This window comes from Manis pentadactyla, chromosome 2, assembly GCF_030020395.1.
Source record: "Manis pentadactyla isolate mManPen7 chromosome 2, mManPen7.hap1, whole genome shotgun sequence".
In the NCBI taxonomy this organism is placed as follows: Eukaryota; Metazoa; Chordata; class Mammalia; order Pholidota; family Manidae; genus Manis; species Manis pentadactyla.
The window spans coordinates 78,096,593-78,119,345 of NC_080020.1; the positions used below are offsets into that span (position 1 = coordinate 78,096,593).

The following is a 22,753-nucleotide window of genomic DNA, read 5'->3' on the forward strand; positions in this document are numbered from 1 at the left end:
TGTATTAACAGTTACAGATAAGAAAGATTTTCTTCACTGGAATAAGGAATGTTGTGAAAACTCCCTCATTACAAATGTGACTAGATGACATCAAAATTCTAATTTTTACCCTTGAATCTGTGAAATCTGAAGTGATGTCATCTCAGTGATCAACTGTCACCAATAATGAGTCTTGAATTCAGCATTACATTCTCCAGTTACTACCTTCAGATAAGAGCTTGTGGCGACATGTTATGAATGTAGGGCCATCCTGGGCAGTGCTTAAGAATCAGAGCATTACCCTCACAGTTATACCTCACTGGGGAGACAAGACACAGGAAAGTTAAGTTCTAGAGAAAGGCAACTATTACTATATATGACACAGATTATAAGAGCAAAGAATGGCTTTCTAAGGAGGTAGGAGCTGGAGAGGAGTAGGGAAAGCCACTCATGGCAATGGAAACTGCATATACCAAGTTATGCAGTGTTGATAGATGTGTGAGGTATATTTGTGTATGTTTAGAGACCATGTAGGGCAAAGATCAGCTTTCCTGAGGAAGAAAACATTCATAAACATTCACGAAGCACATATGATATGCCAAGCTCTGTGCTAAACCAGTATATGCATTTTCTCATTCAATTCCTATGATAACTTTAATGTATAGTTAGCAACATTATCTCAGTTTGCAGTTGATAAAACTGAGGCACAGGAATATTAAGTGACTTGCCTAAGATCCTACAGCTAACAACTAATGGAGCAGAGAATTCAAATCCAGGTTCTCAGACTTTAGCTACTGGGACTAAAATTCTAGAAACATTAGTAATCACTTTCCAGAGGCAAGGTATAAACTGAGGTCAGAACCGTGGGGCTTGAAAGCAGGGAAATGTCTTCAACATGTAAGTATACTGGAAATGTCTGTGAATGAACAGACTATTTCCATGGAGTATATACTCAGGGAAGAGACAGACGTGTGTAAGTGACTATTATGTACTGAAGGCTGTAGGTACCAATGGATCAGACTGAAGGAAAACCTGAGGGTAGAGGACATTATCCTATAAGCAGTGGGGAGGCATTGAGGTTTCTGTGCAGGGCAGTGACATGATGAAAGCTTATTACTGAAAACTTCATGTGCTGACTGGATGCTACTTGTTTTCTTATTGTCAGCAACATTAAGCCACTTAGAATGCCAAGCAAGTTAGGTATGTGGTAATAGAAAAGAGGAGGACATATTTCTATTTCTCAGGTACTGCTCCCCAAAATTCTGCTAATTTGGTTTAGATGCTGGAACAATAAATTGGAGTAAGAGCAGAAGCCTAAAATCTGAAGGCATGCTGATGCTCTCCGCCCAGTCGCTATTGTTTCTAAACATATAGGGACCCCCAGCCTGCAGGAGGACAGAGCGTGGTAAAGACTGTCCCTTGCAAATATCTAAGACAGCTAGGATCTAAGGTCATTCATGTATGATTGTTTCAGAGTTATCCATTCAATCACTCAGCCAGATTCAAGGACTATTTGTTTACTGAGTGCCTTTGGGAGGCATAGGGATCTGACATAAGAGGTACAATAAGGCCACTACTCCCATGGAGTATGTAAGCCAATAAGGTAACTCAGACCATAAACATTTCAGATAGTGATGTGTGGCTATAAAGAAAATACAGCAGAGCAATAGGAAGAAGAGTGACTGCTGAAAGAGGGATAGCCATTTAAAAAGGACTCAGAGAAAATTCTCTGTTGAAATGTCATTCCAGGAGACTTGAGTAGTGAGAAAAAGCCAGCCATGCAAAGAGCACAAGGAAGAGCATTCCAGACAGAGGGAACAGCCAGAGCTAAAGCCCTGAGGTTGGAAGTTAAAGGAAGAAGCAGCAGGAACCATTGGCTTTTGCCATTAGTCACATCCAGAACTTTGAAAAGCATATCTGAAATTCTTCCTCTTCAAATACTATGCTAGTGAAACATTCTAACATTTAATTCAATGATCTATCTCATTATTAACTTTGTTCTTCATAACCAATTAAAATTTTCCATCTATAAACTAACAAATAACAAAAAAGAAAGAAAGGTCATAGAGTCAAAAATATGGATGAGGGGTTTCAGAAGATTACCTTGTGGAGAGTGTGGTGGTGAGGGCTGAATATGCAAGGTTGCAAATCATGTAGTATTTATTAATTTAATAAATCTGTCTTTATGTCAATGTAATCGAAGGTTGCCACAAAATAATGGTCTCTTGCTGCTACATAAATGTTGAGGCCAAGCTCTGATGTTTATTTTCAAGACAGGAGACATTGATCCTTCACTAACAGAATATTACAAGTTTATTTCTATTATGCAAAGTAACCAAAGTTTATTTCATTGCTTGATTTCGATGGATGTTGGTGCTGTCAGAGTTCAGAATGGTCAGGGGCTAGGAGGCCAACAGGATGAGTATTTTTTTTCCTGGCATCTTTGGATTTCATTCTAATATTAAATCAATAAAGGAAAACTTTAGAGATACTTAGTTTCTGGGATCTTTCTTCTGATGCCCCAGGGATTAGGACTGTTTGACACAATATTGTTCTCCCTTAGCACCTAAGAGACTCTGAAAGTCAGACAGTGAGTGAGTTGGACGGGGGCCCCACCCAACTGGAAAGGCAACAGGAAGAGTGATGAGAGGAAAAAGACAGCTACAACAATAGAAGGAGGAAGTGAAGCCAAAAAAAAAAAAAAAACAAGAGAAGGAAAAGTAACAGTGAACTACAATAATCTACCAGGAAAGGAAAAACTACACAGAAAAAACAAAAAACAAAAAACCAACTCCAAAGGGAACTGCAAGCTGCTGACTTTGGACGCATGGGACCAGTTTTTGGTTATTTCCAGAGGCAGGGCACTTAAGTGATCCAGCGAAAGGATGGTGACGTACTCCAGGGATTCAGGTCTCCCTATTCCAAGGAAGGATGTGAATTAAAACAAAGATTTTGGTTTTCAGGTTTTATCTGTCACAGATCACACAGCCATATAGATCTGGGAGGTGTGATCAACCCAAAGAGGAGCGCACAAGGTGAAGATGGGAAGGAATACAACAACTGGTAGGGGTTCCTGGATTTGGAAGGAGTAAGGAGAATATTTACCTCATTTTTTTTTATTAATTTTATTTTGGCATCATTAATCTACAATTACATGAAGGACATTATGTTTACTAGGTTCCTCCCTTCACCAAGTCCCCCCTACATACCCGTTCACAGTCACTGTCCATCAACATAGTAAGACGCTGTAAAATCACTACTTGTCTTCTCTGTGTTGCACAGCCCTCCCTGTGCCCCCCCAACACTATACATGTTAATCGTAATGCCCCCTTTCTTTTTTCCTGCCCTTATCCCTCCCTTCCCACCTGTCCTCCCCAGTCCCTTTCCCTTTGGTAACTGTTAGTCCATTCTTGGGTTCTGTGCTTCTGCTGCTGTTTTGTTCCTTCAGTTTTCTTTTGTTCTTATACTCCACATATGAGTGAAATCATTTGGTACTTGTCTTTCTCCGCCTGGCTTATTTCACTGAGCATAATAGCCTCTAGCTCCATTCATGTTGTTGCAAATGGTAGGATCTGTTTTTTTCTTATAGCTGAGTAATATTCCATTGTGTATATGTACCACATCTTCTTTATCCATTCTTCTACCGATGGACATTTAGGTTGCTTCCATATCTTGGCTATTGTAAATAGTGCAGTGATAAACATAGGGGTGCATCTGTCTTTTTCAAACTGGAGTGCTGCATTCTTGGGGTAAATTCCTAGAAGTGGAATTCCTGGGTCAAATGGTATTTCTATTTTGAGCATTCTGAGGAACCTCCATACTGCTTTCCACAATGGTTGAACTAATTTACATTCCCACCAGCAGTGTAGGAGGGTTCCCCTTTGTCCACACCCTCGCCAACATTTGTTGTTGTTTGTCTTTTGGATGGTAGCCATCCTTACTGGTGTGAGATGATATCTCATTGTGGTTTTAATTTGCATTTCTCTGATGACCAGCAATGTGGAGCATCTTTTCATGTGTCTGTTGGCCATCTGAATTTCTTCTTTAGAATATTTACCTCTTTTAAAAATATCAAAAGATAAATAGATTCATACCAAGTCACCTTCTCCTTTTAAAATCTTACGAAGAGCCCAAACTTCACTTTACAATAGTCAGAATGGGAGGAAATGATATACTTGATAGAGGACAAGGCTTCAATGAAGCAGGGTGTGGCTTGGTGTTTCTGATTTTGCCTAATCAGGGGGCTCAGCTACAAGAACAGAATCATTGCTGCTTACTATGCTGAGCAAGATTCACTAAGCCCTACTCAAGGAGTTCTGCCTGTATTTAATCCGACCTGAATTCACAGAGAAGCTTGCCCTTCCAGAATCATAGCACGTGAAAAAATAAATGTTAAGGAGCAATGGTGACTGGATGGATCCGAGATCTGATCCTGAAAGGGCCTGAAGACAGAGGCTGCCTGGGTGCGGATTACAATCCTGTTGTTCACTAGGTGTATAAACCAGAAACATTTGTGAACAATAACACCTACCTCCAAGGCTGTGAAGATCACTGAGTAAGATAGTCTATGGAAAACACCTAGTGCCTGTCACATTATAAGAGCTTAATAAATATTAGTGTTGTTAATACATATGAAGTCTGTGGCGTGGTTTGTAAGAACTAAGTTCTTGCATGACTGAACCATATAATGTTGCTAACACTTAACCATTTTTGACTTAAAAAAATAGCAGTTCCTTACATTTCAATATAATATGTTCTCAAGAAACTTCCCTATTCCTTTCACCTTTTATCCTTTTTGTCAGGGGTTAAGGGCAAAAGAAAGGGAAGGGGGAAAAGAGAGGAACAGGGAAAAGAAGGAACAGAAAGGTGGGAGGTTACACGGTAAAGCCCTCTGAGGCCACCTGCACTGACTGCTAGCTGAAGTGATGAGATGCAGTCCATCCTTCCCTGACAACCTGTTACAGAGATTTCTAGGTCTTCAGGAAAGTTCTGAGACATGGATGTAGCATATGTTTCCTTGTGCCGCAAATGAAAGAACTGTAATCCCAACTATACCAAAACAAGAGAACAGAGAAGGGTACCTCCTAAAGGACATGGAACTGAGGCAGGAACAAAGGCAGCAGTACAGGAAAGCTGGGGTGTAGAGGAGTGGGAGAGAGTGCCCAGAACTGGGTTCTTCCTTAACCATCCTTCTCCACAGATGACCTGCATCCATCTCTGGAATGAGCTATTTGTCTGCCTTCCTCCTAGGAAATGGACCAGGCTAAAAAGCCAGGACAAATGGATATAGTCCTCCGGATGCGTCTAATTTCTGAGTACCTTGGCATCAAACATAGTCCCAAAGAAGAATATTCTAAAGGTCAGTGTACTTGGCCCAAACTCTCCTTAACCCGGAGCAACAACTTTCACAAAGCAACAACTTTAGCCCTAAGTAGTATCCACAAGGCTGGAGACACTGACTAAGATTCTTTACAAAGAACTAAAAATCCCTCGAGTGTTGCAGGGAGGACAGGGTAGGAGGCAGGCAGAGAGTAGCAGACCATAATACAAAATGTACTTTTTCCTAACACTGGTCCACACCACCAGAGACAACGTGGTTCTTAGAGGTGGGTGAGGGCAATGGGGATTTGCCTGGTAGTAGTCAATAGTTCAGCATTACGTGCATGGCAAGGGGAATCCTTCTACATTCTGCCTCAAGAATTCAGGTCCAAGGGAAAAGACCTGAAAAGTTTGGAAAGCTGATGATAATGAGATTGTAAACTTATTCATCTAATGAGGAATCTGGTTTGTACATGTAAAATCTGCTGCTGCTGCTGACACTAGCAGGTAGCAATTACCACGGCAGAATTCTTACAAATCTTCAGGAACTTATTGCAATATGTAGGATGGAGCTCAGTTTGGTTTCAAACACATTTTGGGCATCCCAAAATAAAATGTTAAAGTGCCCTGCATATCATTGGCAAGTGTATATGACCCTGATAAGATTGTTTATATCTTATAACTTACTACTGGCAATGGCTATATTCAGCACTTGTCTTAAACAGACTTTTAATACTGTTAAAGAGGCTAAAAATACAATATATTTTTAACCCCTTATTCTTAACCTATTTCAAGGTAAATAAAATACAACAATGGTAAAATTTGTCATCTTTCTTTCTTGCCACACTTGGTTAAGAGGACCCAACTATGTTGGAAAATTATGGATAGCAAATATAGTAGGTACTTTTCTTTCTTTGTTTCCATTCCCAACAGGAGGAAATGACAATGCCTGGAATGTTGCATAGCCTCCCTCTTGAGACTGGGACTTTTATCAACTCCAGGAGAGCAAAGACATCATATTGGCATAAGCGCAGTAGGTGAAAAACCATTGTGAAGATTTAGGAATGCACTAAAAAAATATAGTAATACTTATGAATAAAGAACACTTTTGGCATACTTCCTATTATATAACTTTAAACATTTAATGACAAAAATACAGCCAGTGAACACTGCAACACTTGGAATTTGTTTTATAAATGTGCTTAAGTATGTGAAATTGCCATACATGGTGGCCCTGTTTTTCCACTTTTCTTCATTTTATGCATAATTCTTTAATCAGGATTATTTTATATTTTTCCAAATTACTAAATTTCAAATTCTTGATGGTGCTAAAAAAAGACTAGGCCCTCCAGAGATGGAATTGTTTAGAACTGGCAGGTCTGCACACTGTCTCTTCTAATCCATTGGTGTTTATGAATTCTAAATTGGGATTTTAAAATCCAGAGCAATAGGTTAAGAAAACATTCATTGCCTCAGATTAACTGATGTTAAACCAATAACAGTATGTCAAATAATGTTAATTTGAGGCCCCATTTCATTTATTATTCTGATATAAGAGACCATGTTGCATAGTATTATAGTTCTAATGACTCTGTTCATTCAATTACTTTGGTACATGGCCTGTGAGCAGTTTGTGAATCTGAGCATGCTGGTCTGTGTTGCCTGGAGTGAAAGTTTCATATGGTAGGTTGAGTGACAAACATCTCAGAGCTTGCTCACATTCCTCTGTGGAATAGTCACTTCTGAGAGAAAGAGGTGCGGCTTCGTGGTCTGGGAACAGGATTGTCAGCCAGGAACATAGAGTTCTCATCCTGGAACTAGTTTTATTTTCTTTATGGATCAGATCATGCTAATGAATCTTTCTAAGACTCAGTTTACCCAGTTTAGAGCTGTTTAGGAAAATCTAACTAACTGGGGTATATTAAATAGTAATGAATGGATATCTATTAAAAAATTTGAAATGAAAAGTATGAATGTAAGGAGATGTTATTTTTATAAACTAATTAGTCTTATGAAATAAATAAATAATAGAACAGTTTGTCCTTTGGAAAAATTACCCCTAAACAAGAAAATTCATTCTCATGTTTAGTTTAATTTTTCTAAATAAATATTTTCTACTCTACATGTTTTAGCTTTTTTAAGTTCACAAGGTGAATATTCTATGTGATACAAATAATTAAACTCATGATTAGCTTTCACTTAAACATAAAGAGGTAGTCTCTTTGTTCTACATAGCATAGGGAAATTTGTTCTGAAGTTCCATGCACTGCAATATTATAGAGATTACTAACCTTAATGTTTTAAAGAAAAAATTAGGATCAAAGATATGTATAGTCAATCTAGAGCTTGAGCAGGGTGGTATAATGATCTGCCTGTTTTAAAATGATAAAGACTTCCAAGAATAAGATTTGGGTTCCAGAAAGAGAAAATTGTGCATACATGTCAAAACAAAACATGGGGGATAACCTAATGAATGAGTAATTGTGGTATACTATACCTGAAAGAATAAAGTTAAAAAAAAAAATCGACCTCAAATGCAATGTAGCAAGCTCAGCTGGTCAGCATTTTCCTGCCCAAAATATATCGCCCAAAAATTAATCAGTCTCATGTGTGAGGTTAAAAAAATAACCCAAACTTTAAAAAAATATATTATGATTCTTTACACTAGGAAGTTTTACATCTCCTATCTCCTACTCCTTTTTAAAAATAAAAAACAAACAAAACAATAGATCTTCACTTCTGTGGCTGAGATCTCAAATTTGGCTCTGAATATGTGTTTCAAATCTCATTAATTACAATATTGGCCCCACGAGATATAGTTGCTGATGCAAAGAACACTCTTTGTACTCAAAACAATTTGAACGAGGGCAAAAAAGCATTTTATTTACATGTGTAAATATTAAGAAGAAAATAAAACAGATAGCTGCTGAGATGTTTTAATGATAATTGATTTGATTACTTGAGCTTTAAGGTTACCATGCATAGGAACAGTCATATTTTCGTTTTGTGTATTTGTGGGATGATAACATTCTTGTAAAGGTAACGTAGACATTAACTTGGCAAGTTCTGAACTAAGACCTTTAGCATTTTATTTTTTCCAGATACTGAGACCAAATTGTTCTGAATTCCATACCCCACTGTGCAGATCTATAATTTATTTATTTTTTAAATATCAGAAACTATGCCATTACCCAAGGGACTCTTCCATGTAACAAATCTGGGTACAAATGAATCAAATGAATAAATTACAGCAGTAGACAGCAAACAGCCTTTCTTGTTTTCTTTCTTCATTTTCCTTTCTCTTTAGGAAACAGCAAATTAAGCCATGGATATTTGTGATCTTGTACTATAAGAACACATGTGGTCATACATTTTCATCCTATTAACAAACCAGCTGGCTCAGTGGGTAGAAGGTAAAGTCCACTCTAAGGATATCTTGATGCCTTAAATGAGGAAGGTCATCTGCTGTGTATAGACACAACCTAAAAATCTTGCTCTGAGATCTGATGGTGCCCACTGGCTGTCTTTAAACGTATACTGAACAGCAGAGTTAAGCAGCCTTGCTTACATAGAATAATCACTTGGAGCTTGCAAAAAATACAGATGCCTGGGTCCATACCAAAGGTTTCTGATTCAGCTAGTCTGGGGTGGCATCTCAGAGCTTGATTTTAAAAACAAACAAACAAAATTCAACAAAAGATGAATCCTCCTAATTCAATGCTAATGTGCCACAACTAAAAACCATAGTTAAAGAATCCCAACATGAGTGCAAGGATAACTAACTTGTTTTTAGATAACAGTTGTTTTTTTTTTAATGGAAACCCTTGTTTTTTAATGGAAACCTTACCTTATTCTAGGCATGGGCAGGAGCATGGATCAGCAGCTCACACAGCTCCCTCCTTGACAGCATTTCCTAAGCATCACAATATAGGGAGTAATTTTTGGGTGATGAAGCCTTGGATTACTAATAATTTTCTGGGGTAAAGCCATTGAAAGTAAATAATTGAACAATAAATTACATAATGCTAACCTTGAACATAAAGTCTGTGAACAGTGGCAGCCTTATACACATTTCAGTATTTCGAGTAAAAGTTCATCAGAAGAGAGACTCTTACTGGCTCAGTGTCACTCCTTGTTCTTCAGAGTCCATGAATGCCATGTTCTCAGCACCAAATCACTGTTAAGTCATTAGAAACAGAAAGGAGAATGTTGAGATAGAAATGGTAAATTCCTTCTCTTGGAAGTTAGTCAACTTCACCTGATGTGATTTTTTTTTCACTTTCTTTATCCTCACTTCTTTTATTGGCTAAATTTTTGTCCTTTGAATAGGAGCACTTTTCTTCTTTTTTATGATGTCAGTCCACTATTGTTTTTGTCATCTTCTTTTGCTATTATGTTCTTTGGCTTCTTCATCTTATCTTGTTTCTTTTATTCTTCTTTCCTATTTTTTGCACTTTACCTTTTCCAATTTTTAAAAATTCCCCTAACACTAGTACAGCAGGTCCTTCCTCTTCATTTTTCCCAGTTTCATATGTTTGGTTACCAGCCCCTTTTCTGATCCTCTCTCTCATTTTTACTGACTGCTCTTCCCTAACTTTCTGTTGATGTTTTATCCCTATCACTTGCTGTCAGTGGGCACACAATCCCGTGTCTTCTATCTCCCTATCTCCATATGCATTTTTAGGTTCCTACTACTAAAAGCTTAAGGCTACATGTGAGGAATAGAAAAGTACCTTTCCCCATCTGAATCCTATTTCCTCTCCCCTCCCATAGCTGTTCCATGTCTACTCATCCTTTCCTGATATTCTCCCTGACCCCCACCTGCATCCCCTCTACACCTGTCACTCCCTATTTGATGCCCATCTCTATTTGCACTGATTTTACATCCAGAAGATAAAGGATGGAGTTCTACCAGGAGCCAGGTTGTGTTTTCCAGGAATTTTCGTGCATTTACTGAAATGGGCCTGGGGGCTTGGATCTAGATTCTTGGGCAGCTTTCAACTCTTGCACAGTTTTGCACACCTGGGAATGACCATGGGGCCTACTCTGATGGACAGGACAGGGATGTCTTTAAAGGCCTTCTATGGGCCTTTCCACTGGCACCCCAGACCCAGGCTGGGAAATCAGGCCAGGTGGGGATGCCTGGGGCCTTTTTCCGCAGCAGAGTGGTGTGTGGTGCGCCACGGGGCTCTGGGAGTAGATGTTGGGATAGCGAGCCACTGAGGCCCCAGCAGTCAGGGAGCCATCTTTGGGAGGCAGGCTCACCTCTAAAGAGAGGACGCAGGCCCGAGGCAGGGTGCTCCCTCAGGACGTAGGGCGCGGCCCTAGGGGCCAGGCGATGCCACCCCAGCGGCGCCAAGGGCTGGAGGCGCAGTCCCTCCCCAGGAGGGGAGGCAAGTCGCTCCGGGTATCTCAGCCAGAAGGTCGAGGGAACAGCGCATGTGTCCCTGCCAGCCGGCCCTCTGGGAACAAGGCGGGGGAGACACCCCAGGGAGTAGGACGGAGGGCTGCAAAGATCAATCCTGGGTACCGGCGCGGGGTCATAAACAGGAGAGGAGCGGGAGAGGGCGTTGGTGGGGGGCCCCAGAAAGGCTGGGGCCGTAGGTCTGTTTGTCTACTCCGCGGGCGCCCTGAAGTCTGGGGCGGCCAAGGTTCCGGCTCCGCCAGCTCCTGCCGGAGACTCCAGGCCGCACTTTCCCCTCCTCCCGGCGCCTGCTCTCCAGTGAGGAGCCGAGCGCGGGCGGCACGGTGGGAGGGGCGGCGGCGGAGAGAACAGCCAGTTGTTTAAAATCCTTCTAGAGCAGTTTCTAATTCCCCCCTTGCGCCGGGGTTCGGAGGGGGGAGGGGGAAAGAGAGCGGGAGGAGGGAGGAGAGGGGAGAGGGAAAGAGGGAGGGAACCTGGGAGGGAGGGAGGAAGGGACGAAGGGAGGGAGGGAGGAGACTGCCGCTTAGGCTGTAGCCGCCACCGCGCGCTTCGGCAAGCCGGAGGGAGGAAGAGGCCTGTCAGTCTCTAGCGTTGCCTGGGCGAAGAGGGCGGAGCTTTGGCGTGGGGCGGCCAATAGTGGGGGTGGCTGCGTGGGTCGCCATGGGGACGGGGCTGTTCCCGGGGAGGCTGTGATGGGTTGACAGGTGCGTGACAGTGGGAGCTGCTCTCGGCACAAGCATGTACGGCAAAGGCAAGAGTAACAGCAGCGCCGTCCCGTCCGACAGCCAGGCCCGGGAGAAGTAAGTGTCTCCGCTTCTCACCCACCTCCGCCTTCACACGCGCGCACACACACGCACGCACTCGCACACTCTTTCGGAGACACACACAGACACACTCCGCCCGGGGAGAGACGCGGGTGGGCTGGCAGGGGGAGGGGTACGCGAGGTGGGGGCGTGCGGTACCCGGAGCGGCGGCTTCCCGGGAGGTGCCAGCGCGGGGCGAGCGGCCGTGGGGGGCTGCTGGCGGGCTGGAGGGAGTGTGTTGGGGAGCGGTGGCGGTGCTGGGGGCGAGGATGGAAACTTGTTTGGGTGATAGAAGGAAATAATCCGTGGGTTCACCAGCTCACAAAGTAACTTTAGAGCTGGGGGCCCCGGGCTGCGGGGAACGGGAGAGCCGCTGGGGGTCGAGGAAAGGACGGGAGGAGGCAGCTGCGTAGAGGGCGCGTGGTGGGAACGTGTGTTTTTGGAAGGGCAGGCTGGGGCAGGGACCCGCAGCACCAGGGACGCCGCGGTGGGGGCTCGGGCGCCGGGTGAGGCCAGGGCGTCGGTGCCGGGCGCGCGGCGGGCGGAAGCCGGGATCTGAACGGCCGAGCGGGGCCCCGCGGGGCGCGGAGACGCGCGCGGGGTTCGCAGGGCGTGAGCGGGCGTGGGCCGGGTGGGCGTCCCGGCTTCCCTGCCGGGCGTTGGAAAGCGGCGGTCGCGGCCGCCTGTGCCTAGCGGAGCTGGGGGCGGCCAGGGGCGCTGCTGAAGTTTGGGAGTCTGAGAAGCCCCGAGTTCCCGGGAAGGAAAAGTGTGCTGGCGAAGAGCGGGATCTGCTGGAGAAGCTGGTGTTTTTGCCTCTTCCAGCCGACCCACCTCCGCGGTGGTGGCGGCGGCTGGAGAACTTTTTTTTGGAGATTTGCTTCCTTCTAATCGTCGCGGGGCCGCGGCTACCCAGGCTGAGGGCGATGGTCCCCGCGAGGCGGTGGTCTTCGGGTGCGTAGAGAGGCCGCTGTGGGAGCTGCGGCGGCCGGCGCAAGGAGGGGGCGGTGGTCCGAAAAGGGATTTGCCGGAAGGGAAGCAGCGTTGAGGTGGGAAGGAGTTGTTTGGTCCGCGGTGTGGGGAGATACAGGTGTTAACTTCGGTGGGAGCCCAGAGGAGGCTGGCGAGAAAAGAGCCCCTCCTGGTCCGGGGTGCCACAGTCACCGCACACTGCAAATCAGGGCTGTTTGCTGCTATTCTTACGTACTTGTAACGGTGATTTGGTTGTTACTAAAAATGAGAGCGAATAGTTACTGTGATCGCTGAGGAAGAACCCCTGTGCCGCAGATGAAACAGTGATTCCCAGTAACCACCTCCACTTAGAGCGTGACTGCGCGCTCTGCCTTTCTGAGGGGGTTCAGACTGGGGAAAAGTCTGAGAGCATCTCTCAAGAGCTGCTTTGGTTACCTTGCGCACGGAAATAGCTGGGTAAATAAATGCCCAGACAATCGAGTTTCCCTCTTTGCTATAGGCAGGTAGTAGTCTTCTGAAACTTTTCGTGCCCTAGGGAAGGGAACATTTCCTAATCTTCGTGTTGGCAGCAACACACAATTCCCATAGGTTTTAGGGGTGGCAGGCCTTGATGTAGCAAAACAAAACAAAACAAAATTAACGGAGATATGCTGTGTTTTTTTTTTCTTCCAGAAGTATTTTATTAAGAGCTTCATTGAGGATCATATTGCTGTGAAAAGGCATATATAAAAAACTTAGCATTAGACCCTGTTTAAGAAACAGCAATTACTGAAATTGAAGTTTTGAAATAGCCTAATTTGTGTGCATTAACTATTGGTTGTGATATATCTGATAAAATAAAAACATTTAATGGAATATGTTTTAATGATTACAGAGTTTTTGAATTTCCTATAGTTGGGAGTGAAGGAATTGGAAAGTACTGAGACATAATTTTATTTTTGGGGGGGGTGGTTAAATTTGAGAATCAAAGTAATTTTGGACTCCTAGGAATGGCAGACTCTAATTTGTATCCCAATAACTTTGTGAAAAAATTTTTTTCTTAGAATTTGAGGTAATAATGAAGCAGTTACCCATGGTCTGTCTGTGGTCCTTTCTAGTTCTAATTCTGTGATTCTGTCATGAAAATAAATAATTGCCACTATTTGCTGTGAAGTCTACCAGACTTAACACCAAGTAACATTGTAAGCAAAGTGGTGAGGGTTCTGCTAGATGGTGCTATTTGATTTAAATATGTTTCTCCCATTCATTGTAATTGGCATCAGGAATCCTGGACTGGGTTGCCTTGTGAACTAAATATAGGTGGAGAGGCCACTTTTGGAGAATTGACAATGACTGTTCTGGGTTAATTGTTGAATTAATTTGTAGGTGAATGTTGTTTGAATCTAAAACAAGCATTGAAGTAGATTCTATTTTATAGAATAAACTTACTTTCATTTTGGTGGGAAAGTTGATTTGTTGTTCAAATTTTTCCTTTTATGTTTACTTGGGACTTTAATGGCATTATTTTACAATAGTGTACTAACTTCTGAAGATAGGAATTTTGAAGTGTTTAAAATGGATGTGACTAGATTAAAAAAAATTTAAGTGGCAGATTTTAAAAAGTTTTGAATGAAGAATTAGTAAGCAAGTTGGAATTATGATCTTAAAATCACACTTGTTTTTCAGTAATATGTAAATGTTTTATTTTAATAAACAAATCCAAAAAAATGAGCCATTATTATGAATGATGGCATGCACATAAAATAAAAATACTGGTTTTATAATCTATCAAGAAATGTGTTTTCTAACATGAGTTCATAGTGGATAGCTGACAAATGCTTACCTGTACTATTGCATTTTTACTTTCTCTTTTATTAAGTCACTATAATTTGCTGGTACACAGTTTCTATAATTTCAGTAAACAGTTCTGAATATAAAAATGGCCAGAGTCAGGTTAATTGCTTATTTTGTTGGTTTAAAGACCAGACAGGTCAAGTCTATACAAAGGTTTGGATGAGGTTTAATTATAGAGGGAATGATTGAAAACCCTTGTAGTGAGATGGGATGCTTGCGTAAAAGTTTAAATTATTATGATTTAAGTAGATTATTTCCCCTTTAGCAGACTTTCTTTGTAAGGAATCACAATTGTAATTAAGTAACTGTATAATTGGTTGTTTAAAGTCTAGCTTCCTCTAAAATGTAAGTTTTTTGAGGGCAAGAATGATACTTCTAATTTTCTCAGACAGGAAATCCTAGACATTAAGGATAGTGCCTTTGAATGTCAAAACCACCAAATAAATACTGTTGAATAAATGAAGATGTTAGACTCAAAGGAAGTTTGTCAATGTGAAAAAAAGTTTTTCAGTGACCTTGAACATAAAGACTTTGGAAGTTTGAGTTCCATGTTCTCAAGCTTAGTTGTGTTTAAAAAATAACCAATAACAAGACAGTGATTATTTTTTTGTCATTTTATGTGCCAGTCACTGTGTTCGGTATTTTAGGTATGTTTTCTCTAATTCTCTCTCAATTCTGATAGGTAGTGATTTTTTTTTCTCCATTAAAGAAATAAGAAAACTAAAACTAGTTAAGTAATTCATCCAGGAATACATTGCTAGCTTGGTTTTTAATAAAGGTTTCTCTAACATGGGTTTTTTCACCATGGTTGAAGCTCAAATACACATTTTCCAAGTATATCAGACTGCCTTTCAGATGCTACAGATTTAGGGAACAACATTACATAATCATATATAACAGACTTTAAAGATTTGATTAGGTGATGTTTTCTTGACCATTGGCGCACCCTGATGCTTATACCCTCCATTTTGACAGAGTGCATGTATATTTGGAGATGGCCTAGAAATTTTAGGAGTGAAAGTTGGAAGCCTAAAATAAGAATACCAGTTTCTTCAAATTTTTCTCCCAGGAACTTTGTTGGATCACTTAAGTTTTAAGATTAGATCATAGTTGTGAATAATTCCTGTATGAAATGTTGTTGAATTTTAAGCCACACTGTATGCCACACAACCACAGAAAGAATAACTGGCAGCTGCACACAGCTAAGTAGCGATACTAGTTTTTTATTAAACTTACATAACTTTTTATTATTTTTTTAATTTGATCCTTTGAAATTATGGAATAGCATAGAAAGATGAACCTTCTATAAAGCAAAGTTGAACATAGGATACACATACTAGACAGTGACATTGTATTAAGTAAACTTGTATATTTCTGAAGTGAACTTAAAAAGCTACAGAAATCAGACTGTGCATCTAACCTGGGGGTCTGAAAAGTGACTTCGGTTTTAAATTATGAATCTTCTAGTTGAATATACCAAAAAAACAAATACCGTACACCCATTTTTAAGTGGTTAAAGTGTAATGAGCATTTGAATATTACTCCAGATTTAAAGGAGAGTTCATAGGGATGTAATGCCAGCATCACCTTATTCTCCTCTTTTTGTTAGTAAGTCATTCCCCTAAAAACTTACAAACTTCCCTACTTTTCTTCCTTCCTTCCCTTCTGAAGGAAATAAAGACAAGTGAAGTAGTATAAATCTCTTCAGAAACATGATTGACAAGCAGTTAATGCAGTTAATGCAATAAAAGATTTCTAAAACTAATGAAAGAGTACTTTTTGGGGAAGAAGTTTTCTGTAAGATATTAAATCAACTCACTTTTTCTGAATCCCAGGATGTTTTCTCAAAACACTGAACAGCCTGTTTCTAATATGTCATTTTAGCTGTGAGATTGAGCTCTGTTCCATTACTTTAGGAGAAATACATAAAGGAAAAGTTTTTTTTTAAAGGAGCAAAGCTAAAGGAAAAAAACTGTGTAAGATGTCGAGAGTTCAATTTTAGGATTTTTGTCAGGAGATTTATTTTAGAAATAGTATTACTATTGTAATGTGTTTTTTTCAGAACTATGAAAGAAGCAAATGAAAGGTTTAGTTCCATACTTTAGAGCCAGTTTGCTATGTAAAACCGGTCCAGGGTAAAGAAGTCATTAGCTTTTAGTTGCTCTGAAGTAGTGGACCAAATGTGTCTTAGATCTTCAATTACAACTTGAAAAGAGTTATTTTGTTTTAAAATTAAAACAACAGTGTGGGTGGGGTTAATAATTCCTAGGTTTCAGTTTATTAACATTTCACCCAAATAGTTTAGAGTTAAAAGTAAAATTTGGGGAAAAAACCATTCTGAATTTACAATATTCTTTCTTCCATAGAGATCAAAACTTGTTACATTAATATTGGGACATAGGATTAAGGATTAATGCACTGGATTTTAAAGACATGATGCTACTTGGAATATATAATGTAGAAATACATATTGAAGATGATTTTGGAATACATAAAAATATTCTCTGTTATATGTATATTACTGCTTTGACATTGGTGTGGAAATGATGAAATATGTGCATGCTAGTGACATATTGTGGGCTATTAATATTTGAGTCTGTCAACATGCTAAAATATTCATTTTATTAATAACTTACTGTTTCTCAAAGGAAGGACTTAGAATTGCAGCAATAGAATAAGGTATTTGTTAATATTTGAAGAGCGTTTGGAGTAAAAAATAAGTGATTATATGTAGATTTTAAACTTTTCTAATCAGATTTTATAGATATTTATGTGTGTAACATCTATTTATGTAAGGTTTTATTAATGTAAGTATATAAGTTAACATGGTTAGGACTGTGGGAGTTACTTGACTATTAAGTCAAAACTCCATGTATACTACAAAAAGTGATCTGAAGGGGGCTACACCAAGATTTATGTCCAGCTTGTTTTCAGTAATGTTAGAGAAGTGGTAGACTTATTCTTACCTTCTCCAAACTATATAATCTTATTCACTGTGTGAGGACTTATTCCACCTGAGGAATAATTGAGTTTTTCCAGGTAACTTTTAATAGTCCTACAGGCTGCCCAAATTTATGGATGGGCATAATGGGTAATTGGTATTTTTGTCAGAGTCAGAGTAGGTTAATAGTTAAAGATTGAAAAGTGGAGCTAATATGTTTTTGTAGTATTGACAGACCAAAATTTTATCTGGACTCAAAAGAGCCTGGACAGTTCCAGCGCAATGAAGGAATTTATATTCTTTCTTCATTCATCTTAAAAGAGAAAATTCAGTTGATGTCACTTCTTCAGTAATGACAAAAATACCCTCATATTTTACTTTTAGAATTTCGATTATGCTATTTTATGTAGGACCCTAAGCAGCTTTCAAACAGTAACGAGCCATCATAACATTTTAAATCACAATTCAGCTGGAGTGGCAATCTCCAATTTTTGATCTTCTGTATTAATTTTGATTCATCATATTTCAAACAAGTAGTTAAGCACAGAAAAAACTGTAGAGACTGAAGTATAACACTTGTGGGGAAAATGGAATTTCCTATGGTCAGGATCCTCACCTCACTTAAACTACTTGATGTAGTTGGACTACTGCTAGGCTACTGCTTCCACACTGTTAGCAAAGAGCTATTATTGACTGAGTCACTATATAAAGAGTTCTGCCCAGTGCTCTGGGCAGAGGCAGAGACCAAGGTGAATTAATGACCTGCAGACTGCTGGATGCAGATGTGATCCTAGTGCTTGACCTACCACGTGAGAATAAAGCTGGGCATAAACCCTTTTGCCCCAAAATGTTCCATTGTCTTTTCGGTCTCATCAAATCCATAGTGAACTTGTCTGGGGCTGAACTCATAGGCAAGACACACTTTTTTTTTCTATTTTTTAAGAATTTTTTCGTAATTGTAAATGTAATTTAGTTTCAATTACTACTACACTTTAAATTTCTAGTTAGTATAATCTCAGCTGTGTTAAAATACTGATGAAATATTGTGAAGATAAGAATAGTAGATGAAAATTTATATGTGGCTCTGTCCATGTAAACTAAGAGAGGAGTTGATGCCCAAAACAGACTCTTTCCTGAAATTAATATGATTATTTTTCTTTTGGAATCTGATACCTGCCTTAATTCTGTTTTTCTTTACCTATTTCAACTTGATAAAGAACCAAAGGCTACTTTGCTGACAGAAGAAAGCTAGGTAAATGAATTATTCTATTAAAAATGATTTTACTTAAACAATTAGAATGAATGTTTTCTGTAAAATAACAAAATCTGAAATACTACAGAAAGAGCTTGAGGAATTTTGTCACAGAAGGTTATTGTTTAATAGTAAAAATAGTAACAATAACAGCAGTGCTGTCATTTGAGTATTTTGTTTATATTTGGTACTTTACTAACATTGTCTCATTTAGTCTCTTCCCGAATCTACTAGACTGTAGATACTGTTCTCCATTAATATCACAGAAGAAACAGAGGCTTAAGAGTTTATCATGCTTTTGGCTGCAGGTATCAAAACAGGAGAGAGAAAATTTCTTAACTGATCAGGGTTTAAAAATAAATCTCACGTTACAGGATGTCTGGAAGAGGTAGTTTCAGAGTTAGTTCAGTGAATCAAGAACATCAGGGTTCAGGATCAACTGCCATCTTCATGGTTTCCCTCTCATGATTGCAACATCCCTGCAGTCAGGTTCCAACACCACTCAATCATCCAATCAAGTATAAAGGCAGAAAGAAGGGCAGAGCTTTTCCTTCCTCATGTCTCATTAATCAGGGAGGAAAACCTTAAAGTTACTTAGCCTATACCTTCTTAGGCCTTATTATAGAGAACAGCAAAATTCTCTACCCTAAAGCAATTACTGGCAAAGGTAATGGGATTACCATAATTGGCTTAAATCAATTATCATTCATCCTTTGGCTGGAAACATTGTTCTTTTACACTAAACAAAACAGGGGGTCTTTGGCAAAGAAGTTGTATCTTAAGGAAATGGAGAGAATAAAATGGGTGGGTCTGTTTTCATAGAACTTACTTTCAAGTTTGGAGAAACATATAATAATAAACAAGTAAATAGACATACTAGGTAATTTCAGACAGTCGTAAGTGCTACAAAGGTAATAAAGTAGGCTAATGTAATAAAGAGAGTGACTGGGAAGCGACATTAGATTGGGCAGTCCCGACAAGGTTCCAGGGGAAGAGACCGGTAAGTCAAGACCAGAATAATATTGGAAGAATCAGTCCTGAGAAGATTTGGGGCTAGAGCATTTGAGACGGGTCTAAACTGCCATTGAGGAAATCTCTCAGCTTCAGCATAATTGTCCAAGGATATGTAAAATATGAGTCAAATTTGGGATGAGAAACTATGCTTCCTGGGACAGTTTTGTTTTTTTACTGAGGAATTGGGTAGTCAGGCTAGTTTATCTATATTTTCTTAGATCATAAGTTTGACCATCTCCTATCTCCCTAACCCCACCCCCCACAGATAAAATTGTTCCTAATAAAAATAGTGTAAATGTGACTTTAAAATAATGTTGATGATAGAAATAACTAAGATTTATTGAGCAATTAAAGCCTATTGGGTTGACAAAGGGTGGTACAACTGGCATAATTATTTCTTGTAAATTTCCGAGGTTGGGTTAGACCCCTTTACTGTATGTTCTCCTAGCAGCAACCTCTACTTTAGCTTACTCACTTCTATCATAAATGAATGAATTTCTGTAATATAGGCATTTAGTAGCTTTTTCAGTGCATTTCAGGACTATAGCAGATTACCTAGTTGTATTACATTGAAATATGTGTATTTTTTTCAATATGAATTTATGATAGAACAATCTTTTGTTTGTGTTTCAACAAATTTAATAATATAAATAGAATTGTACTTTGTAGTTTCAAAGAATTTTAATATGCTTAATTTTATTTAAATCGTAATAATTCTGTGAGAAAAGTGATAATTCCCTCTGACTATTGAGATTCATTAGTGGAAATTGATTACCCAGCCAGGGTAATACAGGTAAAATGTGCCAGAGCTAAGCCATATTTAGATTTTTTTGGTTCCAATGTCAGTGTTTCTTTCATTATACTACAGCTTCTTCTTTTAAAATGAGAGAAGAATATATATTAAGAAGGCTTAAGTATGGATTTGATTCAACAGAGAATCACGAATTTGATGATAGTTAAAACTTTATGTCAATACTTTGATTAAATGAAAAATTGTTATAGTGTGAGTTAAACACAATCCTACACATTTACTTAACTCCAAGAAGTGCTATATCATAAGTAAAATCTATTCAAAATGATTAAGCTTTTCTTATATCAATTGACTGGTTTGGGATTTGGGGTAGTTTGGACTTCTAAATTGTGAGGGCTTAGATTCTTTGATAAGTGAACTCTTCTCTATTGCCAGTTAGCTTCAATTTAGAGAGTTAGGATATTTGCAGGAAGAGGAAAGGATTTTTGTGTCTTTCTTCAATAAGGGAGGAAAAATCTTTTGATATGAATTACTGAATGTTCTTTTCTGTTCTTGCTTTTATGGTGATAAAATGTATTTAATATAAAATTTACTATCTTAATCATCTTTAGGTGTACATTTCAGTGGCATGGAGTACATTCACATTGTTGTGCAGCCATCACCACCATCCTTCTCTAGGACTTTTTCAGCATCCCAAAATGAAACTCTCTACCTATTAAATAATAACTCCTCATTTCCTCTCCCCCCTCCCCAAGCCCCAGCAACCATCATTCTATTTTCTGTCGCAATGAGTTGACTATTCCAGGTAACTTGTATAGGTGGAATAATACAATATTTGTCTTTTTGTGTCTGGCTTCTTTTCCTGCTTAATTCCTCCAGCAACTTCATAAAGTAGATATAATCCCCATTTTACATCTGGGGAAACTGACTTTCAGTGAAGTTATACATGCCTTGTCCAGGGGCATATCATAAGTTGCATAGTCTGGATTCAAACTCAGGTTACTGACTCCATTGCCAATTTTAACCATTTTGTCTCAGTGTGTTTCATTGCTTAATATGGGAAAAAAAGGGGGGGGGATTGGGGAATGGAATACTTAGATAGTTCTCATCACATGTATCCACCATTTTAAGTTAACAGTGGAGGCGATAGAGAAGAAAGAGGTTGGGAGAAAGGTTTAAAGCATTGTGCAGCTGCTAAAAAGGTGGGCAGAACTACAGCTACCAAAAGTGCTTCACATACAGCTTCAGATTGTTGGTATCTGAGATTTAACAACTTGGATGTAATGCTTGTCAGAGAGGAAGATGCCAGTTATGAGCCCTGGTTAAAATTTCCAGTACAACTGTTTTTTCTTTCTGTATCTAGAAGCAATGTAATCCAGCTTTAAGTTACTTCATACTTGGTAAGTTTTAGAGTAAGAAATAAATAGAAGAAATATGTAGTGGCTAGAAACAAACTTTCTCCTCTAATTATGAATCTCCTCTACTTATTGTCTCTTCCAACTAATATATGGCCTGTTGGTTTTTTTGTTATTGTTTTGACTAGGACATCTAGAAACTTCTGTATGGTTCAGGAGCAATAGTACAACCATATTGAATTTATTAGGTAGTCATTTCTGTAATACTATTAGAAAAAATAGAAACAATTCCTTTGTTTCATTTTTCATAGAATCATATGCTATTTGTCATTTATAATTAGATTACAATTATGTGGAGATTACACTTTATCAGTGCATTTAAGCAATAGCTATTATTAGGAAGCTATTAAAGGTGTTTCAATAAGCATTTTTTTTTTACCCTGAATTAAACTGAGAAAGTGCTATTGCTATTCTTTCTTTTAGAAATACTATAATGGAAAAACTTGAGTAAGGTTTCTGTTAACATGAAATACATTACCCATATACACATACTCATATATGTTTGTGTGTATATCTTGGGAATAGTTTTCAAGTAGGAGTTCATCTTGGCAAATAACTTAAGTCATTTTGAATTCAAATTGGTACTGGGTCAATTATGCAACTGAGTTGGACTTACAAATTCTGAGCCAGGAAAATTAGGATGCAGGCAAGTTTTACTAACACACTAAAGGCAGTTGATGCTCTTCTGTAAAATGGGTTTTTCATTAACAGGAGAACACAATATAGCAAACACTGGCCAAAATGCTGCCAGTTGACAAAATGTTTATGGGTTTGTATTAGATCCCCAGCAGGATAGCTCCCTTTAAATGATAAATGAAAAGAGTTTAATGAAATTATGTACAGGATTAAAACCAACAAGGGATGGAGCAACACCTAGGAACTGGCAACATGGGAAGCCTTATGCATCTCAGGTCTGAAAGAGAAAAGGGAGAGAGCAGTTACCAGAATCTGGTGAGCATGCTAGTCATTGCAGAAAGGGCACCCCCTGGCGTGGTGGTCTCATGAGGACCACAGTCACTGTCAACCCTACTCTGAACAGAGGTGGAGGCCTG

The 22,753-nt window shown here is 39.3% G+C and overlaps 1 protein-coding gene and 1 long non-coding RNA gene across 11 annotated transcripts in view; one reads left to right on the forward strand and one right to left on the reverse strand.

Moving 5' to 3' along the window:
• The window catches only part of LOC130681222 (uncharacterized), a 102,377-nt gene extending 91,675 nt beyond the window's left edge, over positions 1–10,702 (reverse strand). For all 3 annotated transcript variants that reach the window (XR_008994307.1, XR_008994305.1, XR_008994309.1), the window contains exons 1-3: positions 10,564–10,702; positions 9,329–9,475; positions 9,146–9,211 (exon numbers count right to left, since the gene is read on the reverse strand). This is a non-coding gene — a long non-coding RNA (uncharacterized LOC130681222). The remainder of the gene's footprint in view (positions 1–9,145; positions 9,212–9,328; positions 9,476–10,563) is intronic.
• The window catches only part of SSBP2 (single stranded DNA binding protein 2), a 295,394-nt gene continuing 283,187 nt past the window's right edge, over positions 10,547–22,753 (forward strand). The window contains exon 1 of one of the 8 annotated variants that reach the window (XM_036914200.2): positions 10,547–10,824. In XM_036914200.2, the coding sequence (XP_036770095.1) occupies positions 10,637–10,824 (188 nt within the window). In that variant the 5' untranslated portion in view covers positions 10,547–10,636. Of the gene's footprint in view, positions 10,825–11,322; positions 11,524–22,753 lie in introns of those variants that run through there. The other 7 variants (XM_036914199.2, XM_036914196.2, XM_036914197.2 and 4 more) reach the window with 7 other exon arrangements.